Source organism: Perca flavescens, chromosome 2 (genome assembly GCF_004354835.1).
Source record: "Perca flavescens isolate YP-PL-M2 chromosome 2, PFLA_1.0, whole genome shotgun sequence".
In the NCBI taxonomy this organism is placed as follows: Eukaryota; Metazoa; Chordata; class Actinopteri; order Perciformes; family Percidae; genus Perca; species Perca flavescens.
In genome coordinates, this window is record NC_041332.1 from 41,629,072 (window position 1) to 41,656,542 (window position 27,471).

General features: G+C 42.5%; 1 protein-coding gene across 1 annotated transcript in view; it reads right to left on the minus strand.

The window, feature by feature from the left end:
* Positions 1-573: 573 nt before the first annotated feature.
* The window catches only part of zdhhc5a (zDHHC palmitoyltransferase 5a), a 34,710-nt gene continuing 7,812 nt past the window's right edge, over positions 574-27,471 (minus strand). The window contains exons 2-12 of the mRNA XM_028567292.1: positions 21,120-23,234; positions 18,573-18,694; positions 17,762-17,919; positions 16,153-16,325; positions 15,668-15,770; positions 12,819-12,910; positions 12,462-12,588; positions 11,862-11,970; positions 11,607-11,716; positions 5,451-6,589; positions 574-2,709 (exon numbers count right to left, since the gene is read on the minus strand). Coding sequence (XP_028423093.1) covers positions 2,475-2,709; positions 5,451-6,589; positions 11,607-11,716; positions 11,862-11,970; positions 12,462-12,588; positions 12,819-12,910; positions 15,668-15,770; positions 16,153-16,325; positions 17,762-17,919; positions 18,573-18,694; positions 21,120-21,283 — 2,532 coding nt within the window. The 5' untranslated portion in view covers positions 21,284-23,234 and the 3' untranslated portion in view covers positions 574-2,474. The remainder of the gene's footprint in view (positions 2,710-5,450; positions 6,590-11,606; positions 11,717-11,861; positions 11,971-12,461; positions 12,589-12,818; positions 12,911-15,667; positions 15,771-16,152; positions 16,326-17,761; positions 17,920-18,572; positions 18,695-21,119; positions 23,235-27,471) is intronic.

A 27,471-nucleotide genomic window follows, 5' to 3' on the forward strand; every position in this document is an offset into this window, starting at 1 on the left:
CAGGGCCAGATATTTCAGTCGAAATGGTTCAGAGAACAAACTAAATGTAGGCGTGATTGCTCTAAAAGCGGTGATGAAGCAAGGTGTAATTAGATATAGTGTACACTGTAGACTTACTGTGCAGCTGAATCCAAGTTTAACTGGTGCAACAAAGTGCTGGAGCTGTTGGAGACAGCAGGTGTTTGGGATGTGAAGTCTTTAGCAAACAGACAGATAATGTTTAGCAGGGAGAAGGAAGACTTGTGCACTGTTTTACATGTGTTCACTACATCATCACAACTTTTATTGTAAACAATATAACATTTTCTCAGACTGGGAGCCTCATTTATGTTTTAACTTAAAAGGTGCTCTAAGCGATGTCGTGGTCTCTGTAGACAGCCCAGGCTCCACAAACGGTGACAAAAACAATCTGCGCCAACCTGCACCACCAAACATAAACAGTTGTTCCAGCCAATAACCGACAAGAAGGACTTGGGGGTGGGGGTTGGGGGAGGGGTTAGTGCACGGAAGGGAGCGGGTGGGGACGGGATGAGGAGGAGGGAGGGGCGAGCTAACCTCAGTTTTGTTTGACAATACTTCGAACGTCAACAAGAAGTAACGTCGCCCAACATCGCTTAGAGCACCTTTAATCTTAAAATAATTTCCCATAAAGCTAAATTCAAATTAATTTGGAGACCAGAAGGACTGTCCAGTAAGAGATTGGGGCTTCATTGTTGAATCCATTTTTTTTTATTTTATTTTTTTTAACAGAAGCCATAAGAGGTTATTTCCATGTGACGTTTTTTATAGAGAACTACTAAGTGAAATCCTTACTGACCATCTTATAAATAAGGCGTCTGGTCGGAGCTTCGGAACCAAAAACCAATCAGCTGGCTGCTTTCATCTTTTTAATAGGACTAAAACTCAACCCCTCTTTTGAGACAATATTAAAAACTCTTGGTTTATCAATAGCTATATTTCCATATAAATTCATATAAAACAATTTCAAATTAAATAGGTAACATAAAAAAACACTTTAATTTTCAAGGCAATTGCTCGAGGAATGACAGCCTTGTCTTAAGGAGCCCGTTGAAAACAAAAAGGCCAAAACAGGATTTCCTTTGTTCACTTTAGTTCCTCACTTGTTTGTTCGAACGGACCACTTTGGTCCACAGCCAAACAAGATGGCCTATGGTGGCTAGTAGTAATAGTAGTGCATGCTGCAGTCTGGTATGAACGCCACTTAAAAAAAAAAAAAGAAACCCACATTTAAAATCACATCACCCTGTACAAACATGGAACCATATTCACATCTAGAAATAAATCAAATTAATCAGAGAAACGGGGAATCGGGATTTTTGTTTTTGTCACATTTTTTTCATCCCTCCGTCAAAAAGGCAAGCCAATTCACGCCAGCGACACTGAGAGAAAAGGAAAGTCGATTTGTGACGCGGTAGATTGTCACAAGTCCGTAACAGATCTCACTCGCAAGATTGTTGACCTCCTTGCCGGGTCCAGGTTGTGCATTTCCGGGACTGATCGGAAGGCTGGGAACGAGACGGCGGCCTCGAGGAGAGTTGGTGGTGGATTGGGTCCGGGCCGCATCACCGACTCCACACATGCACACAACGCCGCCTGTGTTCGTGGTCCAATGAGATCGCTCCGTTTGGTGGATACTGTTATTTAAAGTAGGGTGTATCCGACAGCTGTAAGACACGGTCTGAAGTACTAGCTGTGACTTCACCTGATATGACCGATCAGTTTACACTAAACTGGTCGTCTATGGGAAGCCCTTCACTTTGGATGGATTCTACTTGGATTCTGATCCGGTTCCAAATACTGTGCATGAATGCATGTTATAACCATCATCATCACCATCATCATCATTTTGTGTTTTATGATGATTCGAAAAGTTAATGGATAAATGTTAAAATATTAAACAGAACTACTTTTGACCTTAATGCAGCTTCAGTCCAAAAGTGCTGATTGGAAACTTGGTACCCCAGAGCCCCAGAGCCCCAGAGCCCCAGAGCTCCAGAGCTGGTTGGCGGCCGCAGCCCTGGCAGTGTAATGCCCTGCGCTGCTATACTTGTATAATGTAACACCCAGACCTGACCACGCTAGTGCCTCGTGCTACCTGCTGACGATAAACACACAAAAAAAGGTGCCAAAACATAATTCCCGTTTGGTCCAGTGAGATCCCCCCCACCCCCAAAATAGTCTTTTACAGCCCAGTCCTGGTTTACATCAGTCCAGGTCTTACTCTCAGTTTACCAGCAGAGTTATTGGAGGTGGATGCCCGGAGGCAGGGAAGTCCAGCACAGTTTAGCTCCACCGTCAATCGGGCAGAGAGGAGTTCAACCCATCCTCAGATGTCCCGGTATAACGGTCGCTTATGAAAACCCCAAAATCTGTCCCTCAAAAAGGCAGGAGGAGGCAGCAGCAGCATCTCCTTTTTGTCATCATCGGTCCTCGAGCGGAAGGCTGGCCGGCGCTCAGACAGAAATCTCGTAGGTGGTTCCCCCGACGCCGGTTACCTTCTTCACCCCACCACCCGTAGGCTTGTGGGGGGGGCTCGGCATCAACACTGCGCTGGGGAAAGCAGCTCCAGGCCGGGCGGACACGCTGACTGGGTGAGAGGGGGAGGAAGGGGCGGAGCAGGAGGAGGAGGAGGAGAAGAGCTGGCCGCCGTTGGTCCGACTCAGAGGTTTCACCTGGATCAGCTCATCCCTGTTTTTAGAAAAAAGAAACACAAAGATGATCAGTGGGACAGTTTAGGACAGGAAGTCCACAGAGATCTGGGACACTAACAATTAGAATTGAACCCCTTCATTTCCAAACAGCTGGAAACGAGACATTATTACAGGTCTGAAATCGACCTTAAGTGTACTTTAGTTCACTTGGTCTCTGGGCCGAGGGAAACAACAAGCTCTGGTCTGTGTGAGGAGGAAACAGTCTCTCACACACACACACACACACACACACACACACACACACACACACACACACACACACACACACACACACACACACACACACACACACACACACACACACACACACCATATTTATCAAACTTAAATGCTTATATAGCCTAAGTATTCTCTGGTTCCACAAAGAGCTGACACCGAAAATAAAATGGTTATGAACATTAGATATGACAATTTAAAAGCTTTTTTAATACCACAGAGAATGCAATTTAATACCATCCAAAGTATGACAGTATGATAAGGTTTTAGGTTTTATTATAGTTATTAACAATTCATAATATTTCACTTTTTCCGCCAGGAGAATATAACTATGATTCCTGATGACAAAATGAAAGAATCATGAGTGTGCATTACTGTGGGATGTGTATATGCCACACTCTTTAATCAACTGCTCCCGACTGACTGATCAGGGTGCTAGCAGATGGATTCAGAAGTTCAGCTTTTGAAAACATGCTGAAACCGCCAATCTACCATCTACTGTGCTCATCTACTTTCCACAGCTCCATTGAAGCTTTCAAACTCAGCCAAACAGATCAAACTAAATGGGCAAATGCACCAGGGATAGTTTTTTGGGGGCATGTTTAGGCCTTTATTGACAGGACAGCTGAAGAAATGAAAGGGGAGAGAGGGGGGAATGACATGCAGCAAACGGCCACAGGTCGGAGTCGAACCCGGGCCCGCTGCGTCGAGGAGTAAACCTCTATATATCCGGGCACCCACCAAGGTTTGTTTAAACCAAACCAAACAAGATACGTGTGAAAGCATCTTTTGTTTTTAGCTTAAAAATACTTAGCTGGTCTACAGCCCAAACCTCAGTCTACATGGGTCAGTATGTACGTACAATCTTACTTCGAGGGCGACGCCTGCTATTACTGCAGATGTTGCTCATGTAATGATAAAGCCGGTTGCTGAAAAAACTGTCTTAGCATGAAAGTTGGAACATTCAATTGACTAGGAATTTTGGCTATGCTGGAGAAATGATCAGAAACACGTTTTCCTTCAATAGTTGGCAATACATGCAACATTCAAACTCTACACATTTTATTTAGTCATCAAGGTCACAATGAAGATCACTATGAGAACCACAGCAATGAGAGAAAAACCATGCAGTCGTGCGAGTACAGTGAGCAGGATGGAAAAGCAACGAAACACACGCCAACATGGCAGAAGATGGAACGGTCTAACTGTTGCCATGCAAAAGTTTGACTGTGCAGCGATAGGCTACGACGAAAAGAACTAACCCTGATTCTAAAGTACGCCGCAAGCGTGTCAGATCTGCTACGGTTGGTCATTACTGAGAGGAAACGCCCAACGGCCCCGTGCATTTGTGCACAATCGTAACAAAGAGCACTATCACAGTGGAAAAGTTTCCCTAGTATTTATGTTACGTATGTTTAATAAGATGGTGAAAAATGTGGATATTGTCATTTCACATCTTGCATGTTTTCACTTTGCAGTTTAACTGTTAGTTCTACTGCTGCTACTGCTACTTTTGCACACCCTGAATTATGTTTTGTACATCTTAAGGAGACCTATTATGCTTTCCTGTATTTTTTGTCATATCTATAATGTTACAAAGTTGGAGGTTTACGTTAAACTTGGGTCTGAACGCTCCGGTTTCGACAGTTTTTTTCTACTCTTGGCTTAGTATGATGTCATACCGAGCCGGTTTTCTATATACTGTATCGTCAGCTGCTCCAAGCAGGCACGCTGCAGTGTTTATGTAACGCACCCTGCCACATGTAGCTAGCTACATGCTAAGTCGGGGAAAGCTGTTATCTTAGCTGCTGATTTTGTTGTTGTTTGGATCACATTCCTGGCTAGAACTCCAGATATACGGAAACGCTGACCAATCAGAACAGACTGGGCTTTTTCGGAGAGGGGTCTTAAAGAGACAGCGCTCCAACGGAGCGTCTCAGACAGAGGGTGAATACAGGGGCAGTATTAGAAAAATAAAGTGTTTTTTGAACATTAAAGCATGTAAACATGTTCTAGTAGAAACACAAAATACAAGTATAAACCTGAAAAATGGTATATTATTATATAGCATTTTTCAGGTTCACACTTGTATTTAATTCATAAATTGTTAATTATGTTCTAACACTCCTGCATCACATTGAACAGTGTACCTTTTATATGGGCCCACTGTTGATAGTGTGGTATATACAGTGGGTATGGATAGAGATGTGTCTGCTAAAGGCTAACAATAAATAGAATAATGTAGGAGACAAGAACAAGCAGGCAGACCACAACAGCATTACACATGTAACAGTGAGAAAGCTCACAGACAAATGAAAGACAAGCAAAGGGAAAAGAAGGAAGAACTCACAAGAAATCTGGCAGCAGGAGGAGGAGGGAAGGGAATAGGAGGAGCAGGAGGAGCAGTCAATCAGGTAGTAAGGTTTTCAGGCGGGCAGGTGGTTTTGTTTCAGCGTTAACAGCAAACCAATCGTCCTGACAAAAGGTGTAATTCATACTCACTTCGGCGCTTGTATCCCTCCTCCTCCTCCTCCACTTCCTCCTCCTCCTACCCCTGCCGCGTTGGCTCCGGCTGACGCAGAAGCCTTTCGGACCAGACGGTACTGCATTTCGGCGGCGGCGGCGCTTGAGTAAGAAAGGGACTTGCCCAGAGGCGGGGGGTGCGGGGAGCGCGGAGGGTGGGTCGTGGAGGTAGAGGAGGCTCCCAGAGGGGTGTCGGTGGAGCGGGTGCGGTAGGGATAAGCGTGGTGGGGTGGGGCATGAGGGGCAGCGAAGCGGGGAGGGCGCGAGGTAGTGGAAGAGGAGGAGGAGTGGTGGTGGTGATGGTGGGCGTGGTGGTGGTGGTGATGGGCGTGGTGGTGGTGATGGTGTGGGGGAGGCGGGGCAGAGGAGGACGGGGGAGCCGAGGCCTGACTGGCGGGCGGGGGGTGAGCGCCGGGGTGGGGCTCGCCCAGCAGGAACTCCCTCTCTAGAGGAGGCGGCGGGGAGGAGGACGTGGAGGAGGAGGAGCGATGGAGGAAGGAGTGGTGGTGGTGGTGGTGGTGGGAGGAGGAGCGGTGGTAGTGATGGGGCGACTGGGAGGACTGGGAGTGTAGCTCCGCGTCTCTCGGTTGCGACGACAGGAAAGGGGAGCTGTAGCCGCCTGGCGTGCAGGGTCTCCCAGGGGAGACCTCAGGGGCTGCCGGACCCGCCGCCACCGCTTTGTCGAAATCGTCCCCACCTGCCAGTAAACTGTCGTACGATAGGCTCCCGTTGCGGGACGGGTGGTGATGCGGGGGCGTCTGATTGGCTAAGGTCTTGAAGCTGGCCGAGGTGGTGGTCGCCTCGGAAACCTGGACACCGCCTGCCGAGGTGTGCGTAGAACTCGAAGACCGGGACGCCACTCCCGATAGGACCGTGTGGTCGGAGAAGGAGGGGTACGAGCGCCCGCCAAGGGAGTAGCCAGGGATGCCCCCTCCCCCCGCCTCTCTTCTGGCCTCCATTCTCTCCCCACCTCCTCCCCCTCCCACTCGGTCAGATGAAGCGTCCCTCCGGTCCAGGCTGGGCTGGGAGCGGAAACCAGGCTGCTGGCTGGCCTGAAGGAGGGAGGAGGTGGAGGAGGAGGAGTCCCTGGCACTGCCAACACTCTCCCCTCGACTTAACTGGAGGAGGCAGGAGGAGAGAGGAGGGAAGGTGAAATAGAGGAGGGGCAGCAGGAGGGAAAAGAAACAAACAAGAAGCAGAGCAAATGAGAGCAGCGAGCTACACGGGAGGACCAGAAATTCCTGCTGCACTCAAACTCCCTCTAGTGTTGACATCCTGACACAACACCTCCACTTTCTTTCTCTTTACAGGTCAATGCTGATATAGTTGACCTAAAGCTTAATACAGCCCTTTTCTTTTTTTCTTTTTATTTCGAGAATATCACCACACAATACTAAGATGAAGGAAGGCCACTGAGAAATGAAAGCTCTGCACACTAATGGCGTTTTTCCATTACATGGTACCTGCTCGACTCGCCTCGACTCGCTGTGCGTCCGTTTTCCATTACAGATTTTAGTATCGCCTCAGCGTGGCTGGTCGTCATAGCGACTGCTGTGGGCGTGGCTTAGTAGCTTGCTTTTCCCATTGACATATCCCCGACGCATTTCCTGGTTCTCAGTCTCCGTAAACAACATGATATCAAAGAGATAGTTAACGTTTACTGCTCCAGATTTCCCACCGTGGTCACATATATATGACTCTAGAGTCGCTACTCGCTTTGTTTCTCTCACATATATATGACTCTAGAGTTGCTACTCGCTGCGGAGATAATCGTCGTCACTCTCTCACTTCTCCCTCGCTCACTAGCTCCCCACACACACAAACATACGGCGACTCGACACACACACACATCACACATGCACACACCAGCGCACCAGTATAACCATCAGGCCACTTGTATGCTACGGAGAAAGCTCTGCGTGGAGCCTCCGGCAGCAAAAAAACACCGCTTGCTAAACTATTTAAAAATGCCGTCTCTCGCTAGCAATGCAGTGATCAGTGACGATTCTTTCCGACCAATCAGCAGCCTGCAGGGTTTCACGTCACCTTCTCGGCTCGCCTCAGCTCGCTTGGAACATTGACTGAGCAAGTACTAAAAAAAGTACCTGTTAGCAGGTACCAGGTACTTTTTTTCGTAATGGAAAACCAAAAAAGGCGAGTAGAGTCGAGGCGAGGCGAGTAGGTACCATTTAATGGAAAAGCGCCATAAAGGTCCAGTGCAAGTATCCAACAGTAGGGCCAAACTTTCTGTCACTGGACCTTCACCTGAGCAATCAGGAGATTACTTTCTGTGGCCATTTAGCCTGTGTTTTTGTCACGCGTTACATCTGTGGGGCTTTTTATGTTGGGTGCGCTCCAAAGCCTGACCGGCACAGTGTGAGTTTGTGCCAGTTGGGCGTGGTTTCTACACCATTTAATTTTAGCACGCACGTTAACTTGAAGAAGTGTCTCTGTGTGGCACTTAGCAAATACCACAAATACCAGCAGCATTGTTAAAAAAAACTGATAAACACATATTTCTCATGAATTCAAATACAGTACAGTTGTGAATTCAAGTACATGCCGCTTGCACTCCATTTACTGTCCTCGGCCTTGCCACTATGTATGAAACGTCACGCCGACATGGGAGCACAGCTGTTGTAAAGTGTTCTCTATTTGTTGTCACTGTAAATTAATAAATAGATCATTTTAAAGATTCCCTTTGGTCAAACATTTGCCTTGATGAAGGTCAACTGACCCGAAAGCTTCTTTTCATAAATGATCAAATCATATTTGTTTTCTCCATGTTAGATAATCAATATGTTCAGATTGTCATATCACATGTTTCAGTACAATGGTGTGAGGGTTTTAAAAGTCACTAAAAATGCAACAGAAGAACACTGTAAATGGCAGTAGTGTATGAATTGAAAAAGACAATGTATGTATGCATTGTCAATCGTATTAGCACTAACCATGTACAACATACACAGTACAGGCCAAAAGTTTGGACACACCTTCTCATTCAATGTGTTTCTTTATTTTCATGACTATTTACATTGTAGATTCTCACTGAAGGCATCAAAACTATGAATGAACACATATGGAATTATGTACTTAACAATAATGTGTGAAATAACTGAAAACATGTCTTATATTTTAGATTCTTCAAAGTAGCCACCCTTTGCTTTTTTTGATAGCGCTGCAAACCCTTGGTGTTCTCTCAATGAGCTTCATGAGGTAGTCACCTGAAATTGTTTTCACTTCACAGGTGTGCTTTGTCAGGGTTAATTAGTGGAATTTTTTCCCTTATTAATAAAAAAGCAAAGGGTGGCTACTTTGAAGAATCTAAAATATAAGACATGTTTTTAGTTATTTCACACTTTTTTGTTAAGTACATAACTCCACGTGTTCATTCATAGTTTTGATGCCTTCAGTGAGAATCTACAATGTAAATAGTCATGAAAATAAAAGGAAACGCATTTGAATGAGAAGGTGTGTCCAAACTTTTGGCCTGTACTGTACATCATATAAAAAAGTGTTTCTCTCCCTTGACTACTTGCAGGGGAGTACCGAGGTCACACAAATCATTACAATTAAGACATACAGTAATATTTCTTAAAGTGCTCATATTATGCTCCATTTCAGGTTCACAATTGCATTTAGAGGTTATATCAGAATAGGTTTAAATGGTTTAATTTTCAAAAAACACCATATTTTTGTTGTACTGTACATTGCTCCTCTTTTCACCCTGTGTGTTGATCTCTCTGTTTTAGCTACAGAGTGAGGCATCTCACTTCTGTTCCATCTTTGTTGGGAGTCGCACATGTGCAGTAGCTAGGTAAGGACTACTAGCCAGTCAGAAGCAGAGACATGCTAGCAGCTAGGCGAGCATTATAACATGTGTTACAAAGTGACCACGTTTGTCTCTGAAGTAAAGGCTGGACTACAATTGAGCTGTTTGGAGCAGTGTGTGAACAGTGTTTTCTGTTGGAGATGGTAAGTCCCTTTGGGGTGGACTTTGGGCTTTTTCACTTTGTAAACCTATAACATGCACAAAAAAAGATATATAACACAAAGAAAAGGGAAAAAGCCAAAAAGCATAATATGAGCACTTTAATGAATTTAATTTACCGGAAATAATGAACAGAATTAATTTTGTTGTTACTTCTATAGGCAGTAATGCACCGGGATTAAAACTCCATATACAATATGTCCTTAAAGCTCCAAAAGACACAATGCAATACAGGAAAAGAGGGAAAGTCTACATACGAAACTGACTCAGGTGACAAGAGCATGAAACATCAAAATTACTTTTTATCCGAGCTAAAGTGGAACTATTTCTTTTGAAAAACTCTGAAGAGAATCTACAGGAGACATACATCTAATCAGGGAGAAATTAATGAATCAAAACAATATTTTTACAGAGTGGTGGATTGATAGTGGGGAGGATGTGGACATGGGTACAAATACCGAGTGGAACGAACTTATCAATCCATATGTATTTAGGTACAATCCTTTGATTTAAACACAAAAACTGACTCTCTTTATCAGCCTTATACTCCTCTTTTACTCACTGTGTCTAAACAGTAATGCCGAGACAGATGAACTTAGTCCTTAACCATTTTACATGTATTTAAACAGTATTTTACCCATGTCCAGAGCAAACAGAGTATAGGTAAGGAGAAAAAATGCTTTCAGAACAATCACTTACTGATACTGATCAACAGAAAGCCACTGAGAAACCAAACCCAGATGATCGACAGGAAATCAAAAGGAAAAACACAAACAAAAATGGAGATGCATTAGATTGAAATCAAAGAGATAAAAGAAGCAGAGGAAGGGACAAATGGAAAAAAAACACACATATACAGCATGCACTTACAGGAGTGTAAAGCTGATTTTAGCTAATCAGCTCATCCTTGAGTCCCAGTGGACATTTGTGCAAATTTGAAGACATTTCTTTTCAGGGGTGATATCGCGTTCACAAGAAAGGGACGATGTACGGACAACGTACGGAGTGATGGACAGACATCATAACAACAGCGCGGCAGCATAAACATCTAAGGAAATCAAAGTTGTATCACCACACAGTCTCCACCAATATTTTCTACTAAAAATATACCGTAGAATACCTCATCTATTGGCAGCTCTACAGATATGCCTACTAATTCAAACTGCAACCCCAAAATGGCCCCCAAATCTGGTTTCCTTAATATCATATCACTGTCTACCGAAGCCGTAATCATAAAAGATTACACTGACCATGATAGGATTGGTTTATGGGAAAATGTTAAAATGAAATTAAGCTTTTCAAAATCAATTTGGCGTCTCTGGCCTTGCTCTCACATGGCTCCAAGCTTACCTATATGAAAGAACACAGTGTGTTTTCTTTAATAATACTACATCAATATTTTCTGATGTGAAATATGGAGTACCTCATAGCTCTGTTGTCAGCCCTCTGCTTTTCTCTCAGTAGATTCCACCTCTTGGCCAAATTATACGCAGTTATGAAATAATTTCCACTCAGTGTTTTGCAAACCTGGTGGCCCAACAGGCCTAAGTTGCACCCCACCAGGCCTAAGCCACTGGGAATTATTTATTTTAATGTATTTTTAAGATTTTTCTTTCTTTTTTTTTTTTTTTTTTTAAACTACAGGTACAGTAAGACGGCTATGAAGGATAAAACGGAGATGCTGGTCATTGGCCTGTTTCAAAATAGTAACAGTAAAGTAATAATAACTCTAGATCATAGGTTCTCAAAGTTTTTAGCCCGCGGCCCTAAAATACCGACGCCAGAAACCCCCACTATCCCCAGAGGTGGTTGAAGCACAAGCGTTGGCGTGCACACGCACTAATAATACAGCACTTTGATAGCCTAACACTGAAGATTAGCCTAACAACCATAAACGTTGTATTTTACATGAACACATTGTTTACATTGTGGGGCTGTAAATTGACCTGCAACTGCCGCCTTGCTACCCCCACTTTGAGGGTTAACTCTAACCCCTGCTTTAGACAAAAAGTTTCTGTTTCTTGTAAAGTGAGTTAAGGCAAATTTGTAATTTGTGATATGTGGCTAAAAAAATGGACCTCTCGGACTGTCCTTGTATATCATCTGGCTGTCTCTTGTCTCTGTGTGTTTATGTGTGCATTTACCTGGTTGGCGTAAGCGTGTGTGAGCGCTGTGTGGTTCTTGCCGGGGCTGTAGGTGGGCCTGTATTTGTACATTGTGGGGGTGGGAGGGGCTTTGTTCAGTAGACTGCACTCTGCAGGCGGGTGGGAAGACAAAGAATATTAAAATTAAAATTGTGAAATCAACACAGAATCATAGTAATGTTGAAGTTGAGAAAAAGTCCATTTGCAGGTGCCTGGTGAAAGTCAGAGCTGTAGCAGGAAGTTAGACAGCATTACCCTCTGTGTTTCCTCTGGTGATTCCAGGGTAGCGGAGCTCTGGTTTAGGAGGAGGAGGAGGCTCAGCGTCGCATGACTGGCTCTCCATCATCTCTAGACTGGACTTGGACTGGAGAGAAAGAGAGATAAAAAGTCAAAGAATCACATTCTGATGCCTGAAATAGACGTGTTGTCATCACTTCATATACAATGTATGCATCTACAGACTAGTGACAGAAAAACCCGACTAAATGAGTGGAGAAACATGGAGACACTTCCTTACATGGAAATTATGTGTGAAGTGATCTCCACCACCATTACCAAAACACCAGCTATCTGTGCCTTTTGTACACATATAATTATACTATACAGATTGATCTGTATAGTATAATTATCTATCTATGTATCAGTCTATCAGTTAGACCGATACATAGATACATAGATAAAAATGACAAATTAGAAGAATACCAGTCAACTTTCCAAACAAAATAAATTGTCAACCTCAACAGCCCTATTTCCTAGCATATACTGTATATACTGCCCGTGGTAAGTCATTCAGCCAAAGCAGCGCTTACTCCCCAGTGTTTATGGCACTATGAGCACCCATCTTGCTGTTCTTACCCGGTGCAGGTCTCCCTGTATACCGTTGTCCAGGATCTTTGCTGCCAGCTGGGCCTCTGTCAGCTGTGGCCGCAGAAAGGGAGGCTGCACACACACACTCTGCACAAACTTCTTTCTGCCCAAATACCTGCAAAGAGCACAGAGACAGTGAGTGTCCACATCTTAGGCCGTGTCCAGACCTGGAATTAACATTTGGATGTTTTATGTCTGTTATTATGTTTAGCAATATACTGTATACTGAGCCATATTGATCAGTATACACTGGGTGGAGACATGCCTTTCCAATGCTATGTAATGCTTATAGTCAAGAGTAGTAGAGAGAGTAGTAGTTACAAAAGAAGTAAAAGAAAAATGCACCTGGGTGCCTGTGAGCTGCAGAGGACATGAGAGACATTCTTCCAACAGCCATTGGTGAAAGGGTTAACACCTCCTCGGAACTTCCCTGTTACCTGGAGAAATAAATAAAAAAGAAACGCCAACAAAAGGATTCAAAAGATGAGAAAGACTACTGATAAAAAAAAAGAAGTTTTTAAACATGTCACCACTTTAAAATGAATACAGTTTGATTTAGGGCTGCAGCTATTGATTCTTTTTGTAATCGATTAATCAGATTATTTTTTTTGCGTTTTTAAACCGAAAAAAACTAAATTTTTGGAAAAAAGCAAGTATTGCTTACAATATCATCTCTTAAAAAACTAAACATATTAAGTGCATTTAAGTGCCATATTACATTGTTTTTAAAGAATTTTTTTTCAAATATCAACCTCAAACTAAGGCATTAAACATACATAAACATTACATTAAGTTGTGCAACTTAACTTTCAGAACTACAAGTTTCAACCTGAGACTGATCTGTATATACAGTAGGCCTATATGTAAATATTAGTTATACTCAACCTATTTTAATTTATATATTTGATTATAATGTCACACAGCTCTGTTACACTTGTGCTATTAGATTGTTGATCAGCTGTTTCTCCGTGGAGAGAGAGAGAGAGAGAGAGAGAGAGAGAGAGAAACAATCAGCTGTTTTTCCGAAGGGATAGTCAACACGCCAGCTCTTTAGATCAGATCGTGGTCACCACTACGTATTTTCTTGTCTTTGATTTTGGTAGTTGTTGCGTTTGGTGTAGTTTCATCGTTGGGTCCTCTTCGTGGAATGGAGGATTAAGTTAGACTCCATGTTTTCTGTTGAGATGCTAAAGCACTGACGTCGTGCCATTATCGTGCTAAGCTAGTTTGATTTTGCAGTAGACACTGACTGTACAGAGTTTTAGTTTTAATTACGTTTGAACTGATTCCAAACTTTGGACACTTTCTGTCTTTTTCTCCAGCCTGTCTCTGGTCGTATCGCAAAAGTGGATCTGTGGATCTTTACGCTCTGGCATGTGTCGCCAGCAGCAGACTGAGCAGCGTCTGTGCAACAGTAATAATGCTCCGTGCGTAAACACCGTCCGTCAGCGATACAACGTTGGTAACATTGATTTAATGAAGCTTTGAGGCAAGTCATTTTGCATCGAGGATTTTTTGTAATCGAATTATTCGAGGAATCGTTTCAGCCCTAGTTTGATTTAAGGCATGGGCTCTTACTGTAAATGTGTTCTAAATAAGGTCACTGATAATAACATCTTTCTAATATTTCTAAGTAGAGAGGAAGGGCCATCTGGGGCCAACCCCCACCTGCTGGCAGCAGAAAAAAAAAAGTGTGGTTTTCCTGGCACTTCGTAACCTATAAATTAATAAATCAATTGTTTTAAAATGGTATTTAATAGCACTTGGTTCGAGAGGCTGCTGTGAAATAGTGCATTATGCCAGATTGAAAAATAGTGTATTCTCTGGTTTTGCATCTTTCTAAAGTAGTCCACAATGGTTTCCACCTAAATACACTACTAAGGGTGTGACGAGATCTCGTTTTACGAGATCTCGCGAGATTAAAACGTGACGAGATTTCTCGTCGAGGTGAAAAGTTGTCTCGTGAGGCGATGTGATGTCAGCGTGATGGAGCGTGAAATTACTATTGAAGATCCCCCTGCAACTTTTAAATCATTTGTGTGCAAACATTTTGGTTTTTCCCGGAAATAATAAACGGCGAAAGAGTGACAGACAAGACGAACACAATATGTAAACATTGTAAGAAAAAAATGCCGTATACCGCGGCTAACACGAGCACTATGCAAAAACACTTCCAGCACCACCACAGCTCTCTACTAACTACTGCACCCGCGACGAAAACATTAAAAGGGCAAACAACTCTAAAAGCCTTTGCATCTCTGCAAATAATTGCCGTGCAAGAGCCACGGCAATAACGAGGGACATAGGGTTTTCATTGCAGCTGATATGAGGCCATTTTCTGTGGTGGAAAATGTCGGATTTCGGCAACTCCTAAATATCCTTTGCTGTCTCCACTTGCCAAAGCATACCTTTCCATCCCTGCTACCTCTGTTCCAAGTGAGTGTGTTTTTTCTACTGCAGGAGACATAGTTACTGCCCAAAGGTCTCAACTGCTGCCAGAAATAGTCGACATGCTTATATTCTTGAAAAAGAACATGACCATATCTTAGGCTGTTCTGTGTAGTTTATCTTATAGAAAAAAAATTGTTTCTGTTTGCACTTGTAGTTTTGAGAGAGCAGTACTTTGGTTATTGATACACTTACTGTTTGCATTTAAAGTTTTTCTGTTATTTACACATTTATTTTATTTACACATACTGTTTATTTTTTTATGTTCGATTTGTGGAAAGGAGTTAGATTTCTCATGTGAAATTGTACAAGGCAGAAGCCAGTTGGTAGAGTTTATACAAAACATTTTGCAGTGTTTGCACGTCCTTTACTGCATATGATTCATTAAAATAGTAAAAAAAAGTTAAATAACATTCATCATTAATAGTTGATTTCAAAATGCACACAAATTGTTTTGCATTTTGTGATTTTTCAGTTGTATAAAAAAACTATTTTCCATTCATATATTTCATCATTGAGGATTTAAAAAAAAAAAAAAATTTAAAATCTCGTCTCGTCTCGTTCTCGTGAACCCAATCTCGTGATGTGTCTCGTCTCGTGGAGTAAGCGTCTCGTCACACCCCTATACCCTACTGTTTGTAAGATGTCCTACTGCACTTTTTTCCCCCAATATCAACTACAGGATTTCTGTGACTCATTTATTTGACTTGACACTGGCACATACAAGTAAAAACAGAGTTTCCCACCTGTTCATTGGTAGTCCTGCCTCTGGCCACAAGCACTATGTGGAAACCAGTGAGGCCAGCAACAGGGATAAAGAACAGGCCTGCAACACACATTACACCTAGCCTGAGAGCACAGAGGGTCAAGGAATATCTTAAAAGACCAGATTAAAACTGATTGAAGAATACATTCCATGGCAGTATTATACAGTATATCTTGTGCATACATGGACTGAGTCATCAAAAGAATTAGAATTGATCATGGAAATGAAGCCAAGGAGGAACTTTAGTCACTGCTACTACACTAGTAAGGTCCAAATAAAGCTTTGTGAAGCATTCTCTTTATTTTATGAGTCAAAAAAGGGTCACCTAGTGGGGTCAACAAATACAAGTAACAGTTCATGAAACTTAATTTGGACAGCACTAGTGGACACCTACTGTAACTGAACAGAACTGCAATCCTAAAATGAATGGGACAAAAATACATAGGAAAGATCCTTAAAGGATACGTGACGATGGCGTGCAAGCGGTCGATGTTTTGGCGATGGTAGAGGATAAAGAGGAGGCCAAAGCCAAACACGGCCATGATGTGAGCGGTCAGAGACAGAAGGAAGAGGAAGAAGTAGCGGTAGTTCCTCCTGCCGATGCAGTTGTTCACCCAAGGACAGTGGTGGTCGAAGTCCTACATTATGAGGGTTAAAAACACTGTGATAAGAAAAAAAAGTAATGGTATTTTGTCTGCCCTGTTCAACATGCATACAGTTATCAAAAAGAGCATTCCATACTTCCTGGTACAGCAGCTGCAATTTACATTTACACCACAAAATGTTTGACTTTAGCAGGAGCTCCATATGTGGTAAACATTACAATACATTTGAATGTTTCACACTACATGAGCTACAGTCAGGTCTCCACAGGTTCATCTCAAGTATGATGTTCAGTTATTTCTGTTACTATAGTGGCATCTGCGAGAGATAGCAGTATAGATTTTTTGGAAATAAATGAGTCAACAATTAACCAAGGGAGGAAGGCGGAGAACACCCATGTTTGACACAGTAAGAACATGCAAACTCCACACAGAAGGGCCCAAGCTGGCCAGCTGGTGTGAGGCGGCAGTGCTAACTACAGCACCATTGTCTGACATCCAATGACTCATTTACCACAAAGAAAAAGGATTAGTGAGTGACCCAAGCAGGTCTGACAGACTGTAAGAGTTTTTAAATGGACTGGTATAGGGCTGCATGATTAACTGCTTCAGCATCAACATTGTGACGTGTGCATGCGCAATAGTCACACTGCAGGAGGAAGCAATGTCAAGTCAGACAAATAAAAACTCAACACGTCATGCTATGGCTTTTTGCTGCTTCACACAAAAGGAAAACTCCCGACAGTCTGTAGGCTAAGCAGTTTATTTATACACCGAAAGTACTTTCACTCAACAGGTGGGGTTTAGGGGCGACCTGCTGGTTATTGCATTGCTTCATTGCAGAATGAGTGACATCTTTGTGCGGCTCATTTTCTGTAAACAGTGTAGCATGATAGTGGAATTAGTAGGTTCGCTAGCTAGGCACCCATCCATTAGTAAGCTGGTTATAGCGGGCTGGTGAGTCCCTCCTCTTCCCACGGCAGGGAGACTTCTTTGCCAGGAAAAGAGCGCGGTGTGTTCCAAGTGCTACTTTTTTTGCTGTTACACAGGCGACGTGAGGCGAACAACAGTCAGTCTTCGTTCCCAATAATTCTTCGATGTCGGTTTGGTGTGTCTGGGTCTTAGGGACCTTTCACACCTACCTCGTTTGGTCCAGACTTTCTTTCTGGACCTTGGTTCAGACTTTAAGGTGAGAAAAGGCCCTTAAAGTGCTGCTACCGGTCGTATTTGGCCCATTAACACTGACACTCTTCTCTCGACCAGAAACCGCTAAAGGAAAGCCGTGTTTCAGGAGACATACTGTCGATGCAGTTTTCTTAAACATATCTAAACTGGATTGGCTTTACGAATGTTAAGGTAGACCTACGTCAGGCTAAATGTGCATGATGTATTAGGTACTTTTTAAACATCATTTATTTAGAGACGGTGTACATTATTCTATGTAAAAAGTCAATGGGTGAGTGTGAGCACACCTCGACACAGTTGTCACAGACGGAGCAGTGGGAGCACCGCGGCGGCCTGTAGAAGCGACAGGTTGAACACCACTTCATCCTGACCTGGATCCCTCTGATCTCCACAGTCTTGTAGAGGGGAGCTCGAAAATCGTCCTCCTTGTCCTCGTCCTCCTCAGCTGCAGGGACAGAAACAGAAGTCACACACATATTTCTAGAAGGCGCAGACCTCTCCAGTCGCCTCTTCGTCAGCTTCGCAAAATGTATGCATAATTGTCTCTCGCTCATCAGGTTCGGGAAATCAACTTGCCAGCCTCCTGTCAACTCTGCTAGCCTGGGCTGGATAGCCAGCTCACCGGTCAAGTTTTCAAATATAAATACCAGAGTAAACACAGAGAAACGGTTTAAATGTTCAATATTCCTACAGAAAAGAACTGATTAGCACACAATCTGATGACACAGATTCTACTTGTACACTTGGAGATTCTTCACCCTACTTTATCCTATCCTAGATTGACTACAGGTCAGTTAATTAGCCATTGTTGTATATATCAGTTAATACGACTGCTCTAAGCTCTGATCATATTTAAAATCAAACAAATTAAATTGAGAATTGTTAACTTCTGCCTCAACTAAATAAAAAAACGAGTTCTGGGGCTATAACAGGAAATTGTCTTTGAGTGTTGATAAGTCAGACATTTTTACACTTTGAAAATGAAGCCAAAAGGCAAACAACAATGAACATACTGCAGACAGTATTTATTGGCCTATTTGGTGACACATATACAACATCACACACATACAGTACATTCAAAAACATCCATGCGCCCACCTCTAGGGAAGATGCCGGGGTCCATGAATGTGGCCATACAGAAGTTAGCCAAAACAAACATGAAGATGACTCCATTGTAGATGGGTACAGCCACTGAGAAACGCTCTGAAAGCCATGGACACCTGAAACATGGAGAGGACAGTGCCCGTCACTCAGTAAAGTAAAAAAAGCAAAAACAAGACAAAGATTCTGTCACACTATATGGTTCAGCTGTAATATAATTGAGGCCGTGTCCTTGGAAGACAAGCTGCAGGGCAACTTGTTGGTACTTTTACCTGACTCAGACTATTATCATTATTCGTTTGGTGACGATTTAGACCGATATTTATTTAATCCGTTGGATCCAGAACAGAGAGGTCTTGGGCATCGTTCTCCATATGTGGATTACTGGGAGTTGGTTTGATTTCACCAAAGCCTGGACTGACGTGTTATCACTACAAAATTTCTGTAAGATCAAACCTGCAAAAGTGTACGACGATTCAAAGTGAGCTGAATCATTGATCAAGCACTTTAAAAAGGATAAGGCTGGTGGGTTCCTCTATTTTTCTTTTTGTCAACAAATCCTATTAAAAGACCAAACCAAGCAATGCGTAGTCCGTCTCTCAATTTTACGACTGCCCTGCTGTCTGTGGCATTCGGCCCCACGCCCATTGATACCTACCCAAGACACACCTATGAAACTGGCTCACACCTAAAACATACCTGACATTTCCTAAAACAGTTGGTCACTGTAGTTTTTAGCAAACAAACCGGAGGAAATTTCTCAGGGACTACTTTCAGCGGCAGATTAATCCACATGTGGTGCTCTAATGAGTATTTGTGGCAGCAGGGTGGTGTATGTGGGACTGAGTCAAAGTTAACTCAGTGTGTGTTCATGTTGATAAAGGAATATGTCACCCAGTGCAACAAAGTGGCTTATTGATGCGTTTTAAACAACAATGGAGCTCTCTGGCACAGATACAGACAACATTTGTAGTAGAATGCAGTAATTGATTTTGGTGCTTTTACAGAATTTGTTGACAGTAAGACAAATAATATAACATAACTATCCTATATTTCTTCCCCGTCCAAAGACACATCTTCAAATATTGTGACTCTTTTATAGTTTACAGCTACATACCTATACAAAAGAAAGAAAACAGTAGTTAAATAATATAACCAACCATAATTCATTTCATTAACATTAGCTACCTCATACCCCTTAACCCCAAAAAACAGTGTGTGATCTCACACACACACACACACACACACACACACACACACACACACACACACACACACACAGCTAAGATAATCTAAGACAGCACACAGGTGTGTTTGACCAAAATAAGGTTATTGAAGGAGGATACAATTTGTTTGGAATAAATAAAGCTGGAAATAGTGGACACTGTGCTGGTATTTAGGTGTGGTTAGTTTTTTTTTGTATTTGACTATATGCATACCAAAATAAAACAAGCCCATAATTATGCTTTTTCCTAAATTCCAAATAAAAATTAACAAACCAACATGTCAAAATGAATTACAACCATACTAATGCTTTATGGTTTACACATGGTATATATACTTTTGTGTTATTCCCTCATTATTCAGACAACCATTTCATGTAGTGTTGAATTAATTCACTAATGTGTTGTATTAATTCCCTAGTGTGAAAATAAGAGAAGTCTGAGAGTGACTGCAAGGATTCAAACACCAACAGACTGTGCAAGACTAAATCACGGGCTTTTGTCAGAGTGACAGATGTTGGCCTATTTTCGCCTCACTAATCTAAAGCAGAATTGCCCACCCCACCCACACACACACTCTTTCGGCTTGTTTGTTACGCGTTTAGTGTACGTAGCAGCAACATAACACATTTTGGGTGTTACCATATACTGTATAATAGTAGGCTATAGATCTGACAGAATATGAGAATGCACATCCGTAATGGCGCTGGGTTGCATCCACACAGACATCACAGAGCAGGGCATTTGTAGATCGACCATCTCTTACACATTCAGGAAGACACGGGAGCCCTCTTTGAAAAGGCCCAAGGTAATCTTCCCTGCTAAACAAACAGAACAAAACTAGCTTGAAGCGATGGGAAGATATCGAACATTACATAATGTGATTTATGAATTTAAGATTATGGATTTATCATACTGGACACTGTAGTTCCAGGCTGGATTAAAAAGCTTCAGGAAGGCCTACAAACACACGGAAGACCTAAATGAAATTGCTTCTTTCTGCTTCTAAACAAAACAAAAAGTCCTTAGTCTTCCACACTGCATTGATCTGTATATATTAAATATGACAAAACATGCAGTTTGCAGTCCTATACGAGATCGTTGGCCTCTAAGGGGGTTAAGGACGCGTAACACTGAAAACAGCTCCGGTGTCAAATCATCACCCATCCGATTAAGCAAACTTAGTTGTCCACGTACAAAGAAAGAGGCCCTCTCTAGTATCAGTGATTTTAAGTTTGTTTTGAAGTATTTTATGAAATAGTTCATTGCAGCTTATAATCAGGCCTGTAGGTGTGTAAGACAATGCACTGTTGCCACTTACGTAAAGCAGAAGAAGAGCGTGGTGGAGCCGACGAGGAAGAAAGTGGCTGCCGACACCGGGACATAGCGGGAGGGTCTCAGGGGTCTGCTGGGCGGGATCACGGCGTGGGGGAGGGGTGACGAGGATGGACCCCGCCCTCCACTCTTACTGCTGCTACCTGGCATCGCTTTTAACGTGTAGTGGTGTGTGTGTGTGTGTGTGTGTGTATGTGTGTGTGTCCAGCAACTGCTACGCCGAGGAATTTGTCGTTCAGAGTTAAACGTTTCTTTAGGCGTGGTGTACTGGGTGGATTTGTAATTTGTGGTTAGAAATGATGGACTGGCAAAAAAGCAAAAATGGAAAGAACAGATACAAGAGATGGAGGGATAATTGAGGAGTGTTTTCCTCTTTCATGTGGAAAAGAGGAAAACACTCCTCTGCTTCATCACACTAAGATGGAAGGAGGAGCGATCGCTTTCTTAGGTCAAAGGTCGATCCTGATCGGCTGGGTGTTTGTCTGCGAGATTAAAAGAACCTCAGCTGTGAAAGCCTTGTTTTCCTGTCAGCCAGAAAACCGGTGGCAAGGCGGGATGAACAACAGAAGAGGAGTTGTCCGGAACAGCTATCTCTTACAGAGCTGCAGGTAAATACACACTAGCTTGTCTCAGTTCTACCCAACATGCCAGTCAATTACGTATACAAGCCAATGGAAACTGACTGAGTAAAATCAGTCTAAAAAGAGGACATTTGCTTGTTGGATTGCAAAGTGAATAAGGGCTTGGAGAAAAAAATAATAGTTCAATACAAAAAACATGGCCGTTATTGAGATTTACAAAACTAGTTGGACCTTTGCATTTAAACACAAAAAATGTAGTTTGTTAGTGATTTGGTTGCTGGGAAAGTCCAATCGAATCAGAATCTGACGGAGAACCTCAGCTAAACTGATGAGCCTGATGTGACCTCATCCAGTTGGATTTGATTGGTCAAAGAACGGGAGTTTTGTGAGGTATAAAAGTTGGCAGAGGAAGGCCTGTTTTGGTAGGAGATGGACATACAAGATGGACTAAAAGAAACAGCAAAAAATGGAGAGGAAAGCTTGAAAGAACGATAACTTTTCTCAGCTTGGTGTGTAGTTAAATGTGCTAGCAGAATGTATGAGATTACCACTAAAATATAAAGTCTTTTATGCACCCAGAGATCAGCAGTCTGGGCAGTTGTAGCAGTGTAAGAAAAAGTCTCGTAAATAAAAAGTGACAACCCCTTACACTCCTAGAGAAGGAGAAAATTTGCCTTCAGTCCAGAACTCGTATTAGAAACAGCAGTCTGTAAACGGGCCAGTGGAGGATCCTGGTTTTCCTGTGTCGGGGCATCCCTAAACCCCGCCGGTGGCTGATTCAAACCACCTCACCTGCCAGCTGCACCAGGGATGTGATTGGAAGACAAAATGCAAGAAGTGGTGGTGTGATTCTTTCCAAAACATTGGTGGGAAAATCCAGTCGAACATCCATTAGTATCCATGTAAAAGAAATTTTTGAGAAAGAGCTCAAAATTACAGTGTTGATATGGAGCGCTGGGGGTTATGTGTGAATAGATAATGGCATTATCTCATACATCAGCCAGCAATAACAACATATAGAACAACCCAGTTTCCCAACTGGTTTCCTTGTTCAACTGTGTTAGTGGATGGCTGTGCCTGTAAGTTATGTAACTGTAAGCCTTCCAGCTACAGGCTGTTTTCTATTTTGCCGTCTTCTCCAGGGACTTGTAGGGCCTTCCCTCTGCTTCCTTCCCCAGCAGAGAGCACTGAGGCTTGGATAACATGCTTCTACAACAATCCCTTGTAGGATACAGCTTCTCCAGAGCAACTTCCTACAATAAACCTCAACAAAAATATGAAAAACTGCAGCTTTTATCTGTGGAAGATAGAAATTCCTAAGGCCATTTGTATTTTTTCCAGGTTTAAAGTATCTTCTCCAACCTGTAAAACAGGACCCAGTGCTGGGGCCTCCTCGATTGTTGATTTGGATGGCTTTGTGTATATGGATGAGGAGGCAGTACTGAATATAAACTCCCTATAAAAGGTCCTGGGTCACAAAAGAAGTGAATCCAGTCTGATGGTTGGTCAGGATGCTGCACCTACAGTAGCAATGAGAGGAACAAGGGCTGGGTTAAGATCAAATACTCGTGTGTAAACAATTATTATTTTTAAAAACACACTCTTGATCCCGTTCTTAAACCTTTCTACCACGGATGTGTTGCCCTTTTGATGTATACGCTGCCGTTTTTACCTCTTATGAGTTTCTCCTAATGTCAGCAATTGATTTTTAATCAGTCAGTCAATTTTCTTTGTCCGTGCGATTTTATACTTTTAAAGACACATTTTTTATTTTCATAGCCTGTTGAGTTGTGACCTGTTGTCTTCTGGGAAAGTGTCTGTTCAGTGTTCAGTGTAATACACAAGGGTTTTATTTTTTTAAAGACAGTATATCATTTGCAAGAGAATGGGCAAGGGGGGAAAGCCTAAAAACCCTCCCCGTGCTTGAAAAGTGGCATTCTCCAGGCAGCATATTAATAATAAGAATGTATACTTTATTAATCCTGTAAGGGAAATTACGTTTTCACTCTGTTATTATACACATTACACACAGGCCTGAACTACACACACATGCCAGAACCTATACATGCACTAATGGAGAGATGCCAGAGTGAGGGTTAGGGTTAAACCAGAAATACAGGGCAATGTAACCCCACTACTATAATTGGAGAGTGGTGGCTTGGATTGTGTGAACATGCATATCATGTGAACCGTTGAACCAATTCACTTCACACTTTGCTGGAGACCTAAGGAAGAGTCTTGTCACTTTTAATGTTAGAGAAATACTTGGCAGTTTTACCGTTTTTCCCCAAAAGCTCTTATGGCGCTTACCCACTGCTAGTACCAGCTCTACTCTACTCGACCACGGTGCCCCGTCCTCCATTTCCATTGCAGATTTAGTACCGCCTCATGCGTGAGGTGAGTGTGGCTGGTCCTCATAGCGATGCCGCAGGAAACTGTGACCTAACGCGACACACGCACAGAACGTCGAAGGTGTGTTGTTTTTTTTACTCTCGGCAAGACAAATTTAGTTTCGAAAGAAGCTAGAGGCAGCAAAAAAACCCACCGCTGGCTAAACTATTTAAAAATGGCGGGTTTGTTCACTACACCCCAGTCTGTCGCTAGCAGTGATGACACAGTGACTAGTGACTATTCTCTCCGACCAATCAGTAGTCTGCAAGTTTTCGCGTCACCTTTTGGTATCGCCTCAGCTCGCTTGGAACCTCGACGGAGGTGATACTTTATATAAATAAAAAAATAAAAGACCCATTGGCAGGTACCAGGGACTTTTTTTTTGTAATGGAAAACCCAAAAAGCCGAGTACAGTCAAGGCGAGCAGGTACCATGTAATGGAAAAACACTATTATTTTGACATTGAAGCTTTTATTACCCTCAACCAAAAATCATGTTTTCACCTCACCGGAAATATAACAGAAGAAGAAGCGGGAGAAAGAGAATAAAATATTATGTCATAAGGAGCAAGGTTACCTCCCCTTTCTCTGCTTTGCCCGCCCAGAGAATTTGCCCCCTCCCATGAAAAAGAGACATCATGGCTTTCAAACGAGCAAAGTGGTCAAGGTCATTTATGTCAGCGTGACTGTAAAATGTCAAATTTGCAGGCAATGTTTCCCCGTGAGTTAAGGATCAATGACCTCCTCGCAAAAGGAGCACGGTAATCAGGCAGCCCAGGACATGAAGTATACACAAATAATATGAATAAATGAAACCAAATGTTTACTGAAGTAAGAACCCTGAACTTTATGTCATGCTCATACCTTGTATACCATGTTTCACTTAGTATAAACTACTGTATAATATACCAACTAATTAATACACTCTACCATATACTGGATGTCATTTGCTTCATTATAAAACTTTTTTTTTAGATTAAACATTTTAAGGAAATTTTAGTTTTTAGGAAAAAGTGTACCTTAACTGTGTCATGTGATAAACTACTTCAGTATACTTTAAAGCTGCTGTAGGTAAGATTGTGAAGATCCAGACCGACCACTGTGCAAACGTTACTATCATCCTCACCAACGTAGCTTTGTGGACTTTTGACTACTAATAACCAAGTGAAAGATAAATCATTCTTGGTAATTATGTTAACCTGTCGAGAAGAAATGTGGCTACGTCTGCATCGTTCTTCAGATCTTTAAAATCCCGGAGCTCACGCCACCTCTGACAAGCCACTCCAATATTCACCAGAGTTTTGGGAAACCTTTCTGCAGCTCGTGCGCGGGGAGGGGAGAACCCTATTATATGCTTGTGCGTCCCTGAGCAGTGATTGACAGGCAGATAGACACCCCCTGTGGCCCTGATTGGAGAAAATCAACCGGGAGCGGTGGAATTTTGCCAATCGCACTACAGGCTGTAGGTGGTGCCAGAAGAGCTGGATTTTTTTTATATTACATAATTCATGTAGTTCTACTGGAACATAGGGTCAGTTTCAGCAAATATGACAGAAAGTTAGTTTTATAAGACTTACGTACTGCATCTTTAAGTAAAAAGAAATAGTGAAACCAAGACAGAACATTTCAGATGCACATTTAATAGTAATTTGATTACTAAAACTCATTTATGCAATTTTTTTTGCATAGAGGCTTTGTATAATGCATTTAATATATATATCATATACATATATATCACTGTAATTGCGAGGATTGCAAAATGGACGAAGAGAGAGAAATAGCTTGGCGCGAGACAGGCCAGAGAAAACAACAGAAATTGTCCAAAGTTTTGGATCACTTCAAGCTGAAACTAAAAACTCTGTACAGTGTGTAAAACCGAACTAGCTTTCCACAAATAGATAGATAGATAGATAGATAGATAGATAGATAGATAGATAGATAGATAGATAGATAGATAGATAGATAGATAGATAGATACTGATGTCAATGCTTCAGCATTTTAGCAGAAAGCATACAGTCTAATGTTACCACCTAGTCCACGGACAGTCCCAAAACAAGGTAACATGATCATTTAACGTTTAAATCAATTTGTGCATTTTAAAGTGTAAATAATTAATACAATGTGTATGATGGGGGGTTGCACCCCTTTCACACCAGTAGCTCAACCAGGGTTATACCCAGGTCGACTGGGTCTGAATTGGGGTAACCCTCCTCGATCTACTCGGCCTCGCGACCCAGGTCACAAGGTGGGTTGGATCAGGGTAGGACAAGGATCAATTTCAATGTGAATGGCGCCCGACCAGGGTCACTACCAGCCGGGGCGGGACAAATTATGTGATTGGTTGGAAATGACAGTCACAGGTCGGCGCCTATTATCACCGCACACTTTGAAAATAAAACACACATTTTGTCTTACTGTGCTTTACGTTGGGTTTTCACCACAGACTGTACGATTTTCAAAGGCAGCTTCAACAGCACCAGAGCGGACCGTTTCCTTCCGCTTTCTTTGTGTTGTAATCTTTTGTAACCTCCGGTGGATTTCTGAGGACTATGGTTAACTGCTCCTCAGATCTTTTCAGGGTAAATCCAGACAGCAAGCTAGACTATCTGTCCAATCGGAGTTTTCTCTCACAACTATTCTACAGCAGCTCTGTGCAGGCCATAGCACCGTCCATGAAAATTGTGATTGGCTTAAAGGAACACGCCGACTTAGTGGGACTTTAGCTTATTCACCATAACCCCCAGAGTTAGACAAGTCGATACATACCCTTCTCATCTCCGTACGTGCTGTAACGCTGTCTGACGCCCCCAGCATTAGCTTAGCCTAGCACAGATCCTGCAGGTTACTGGTTCCAACTCGCCTACTGCTCCCAATAAGTGACAAAATAACGCCAACATGTTCCTGTTTACATGTTGTGATTTGTATAGTCACAGCATGTACACATGACAACAAGGTCACATGAGACACAGCCATCTTCTAACCAAATATAAACTGGGAACTATATTCTCTATTTTGTCACTTATTCGGAGCAGTAGGCTAGTTGGAACCAGTTACCAATAAATGCCAATAAACCAGAGCACGTTTTTCTCCCATCCCAGAATGCTATGTGGAGTAGCCAGACCCTCCTCCGCTCTGCAGTGTCTGGACAGTCTGCCAAAGCGAGACTAACGTATCGCTCAGTGTTTCCGCACGGATGATTATTACTGTCGCAAACTGGTCTGGCGCTGCTGGCGACACATGCCATGAAGACTGACGCCGCAGATTACAAAATGAAGAAAGAGAGCGTAAATAGTGAGGGGCTAAGAGAAGAGACGGGCAAGAGAAAACAGAAAGTGTCCAAAGTTTGGAATCAGTTCAAACGTAATT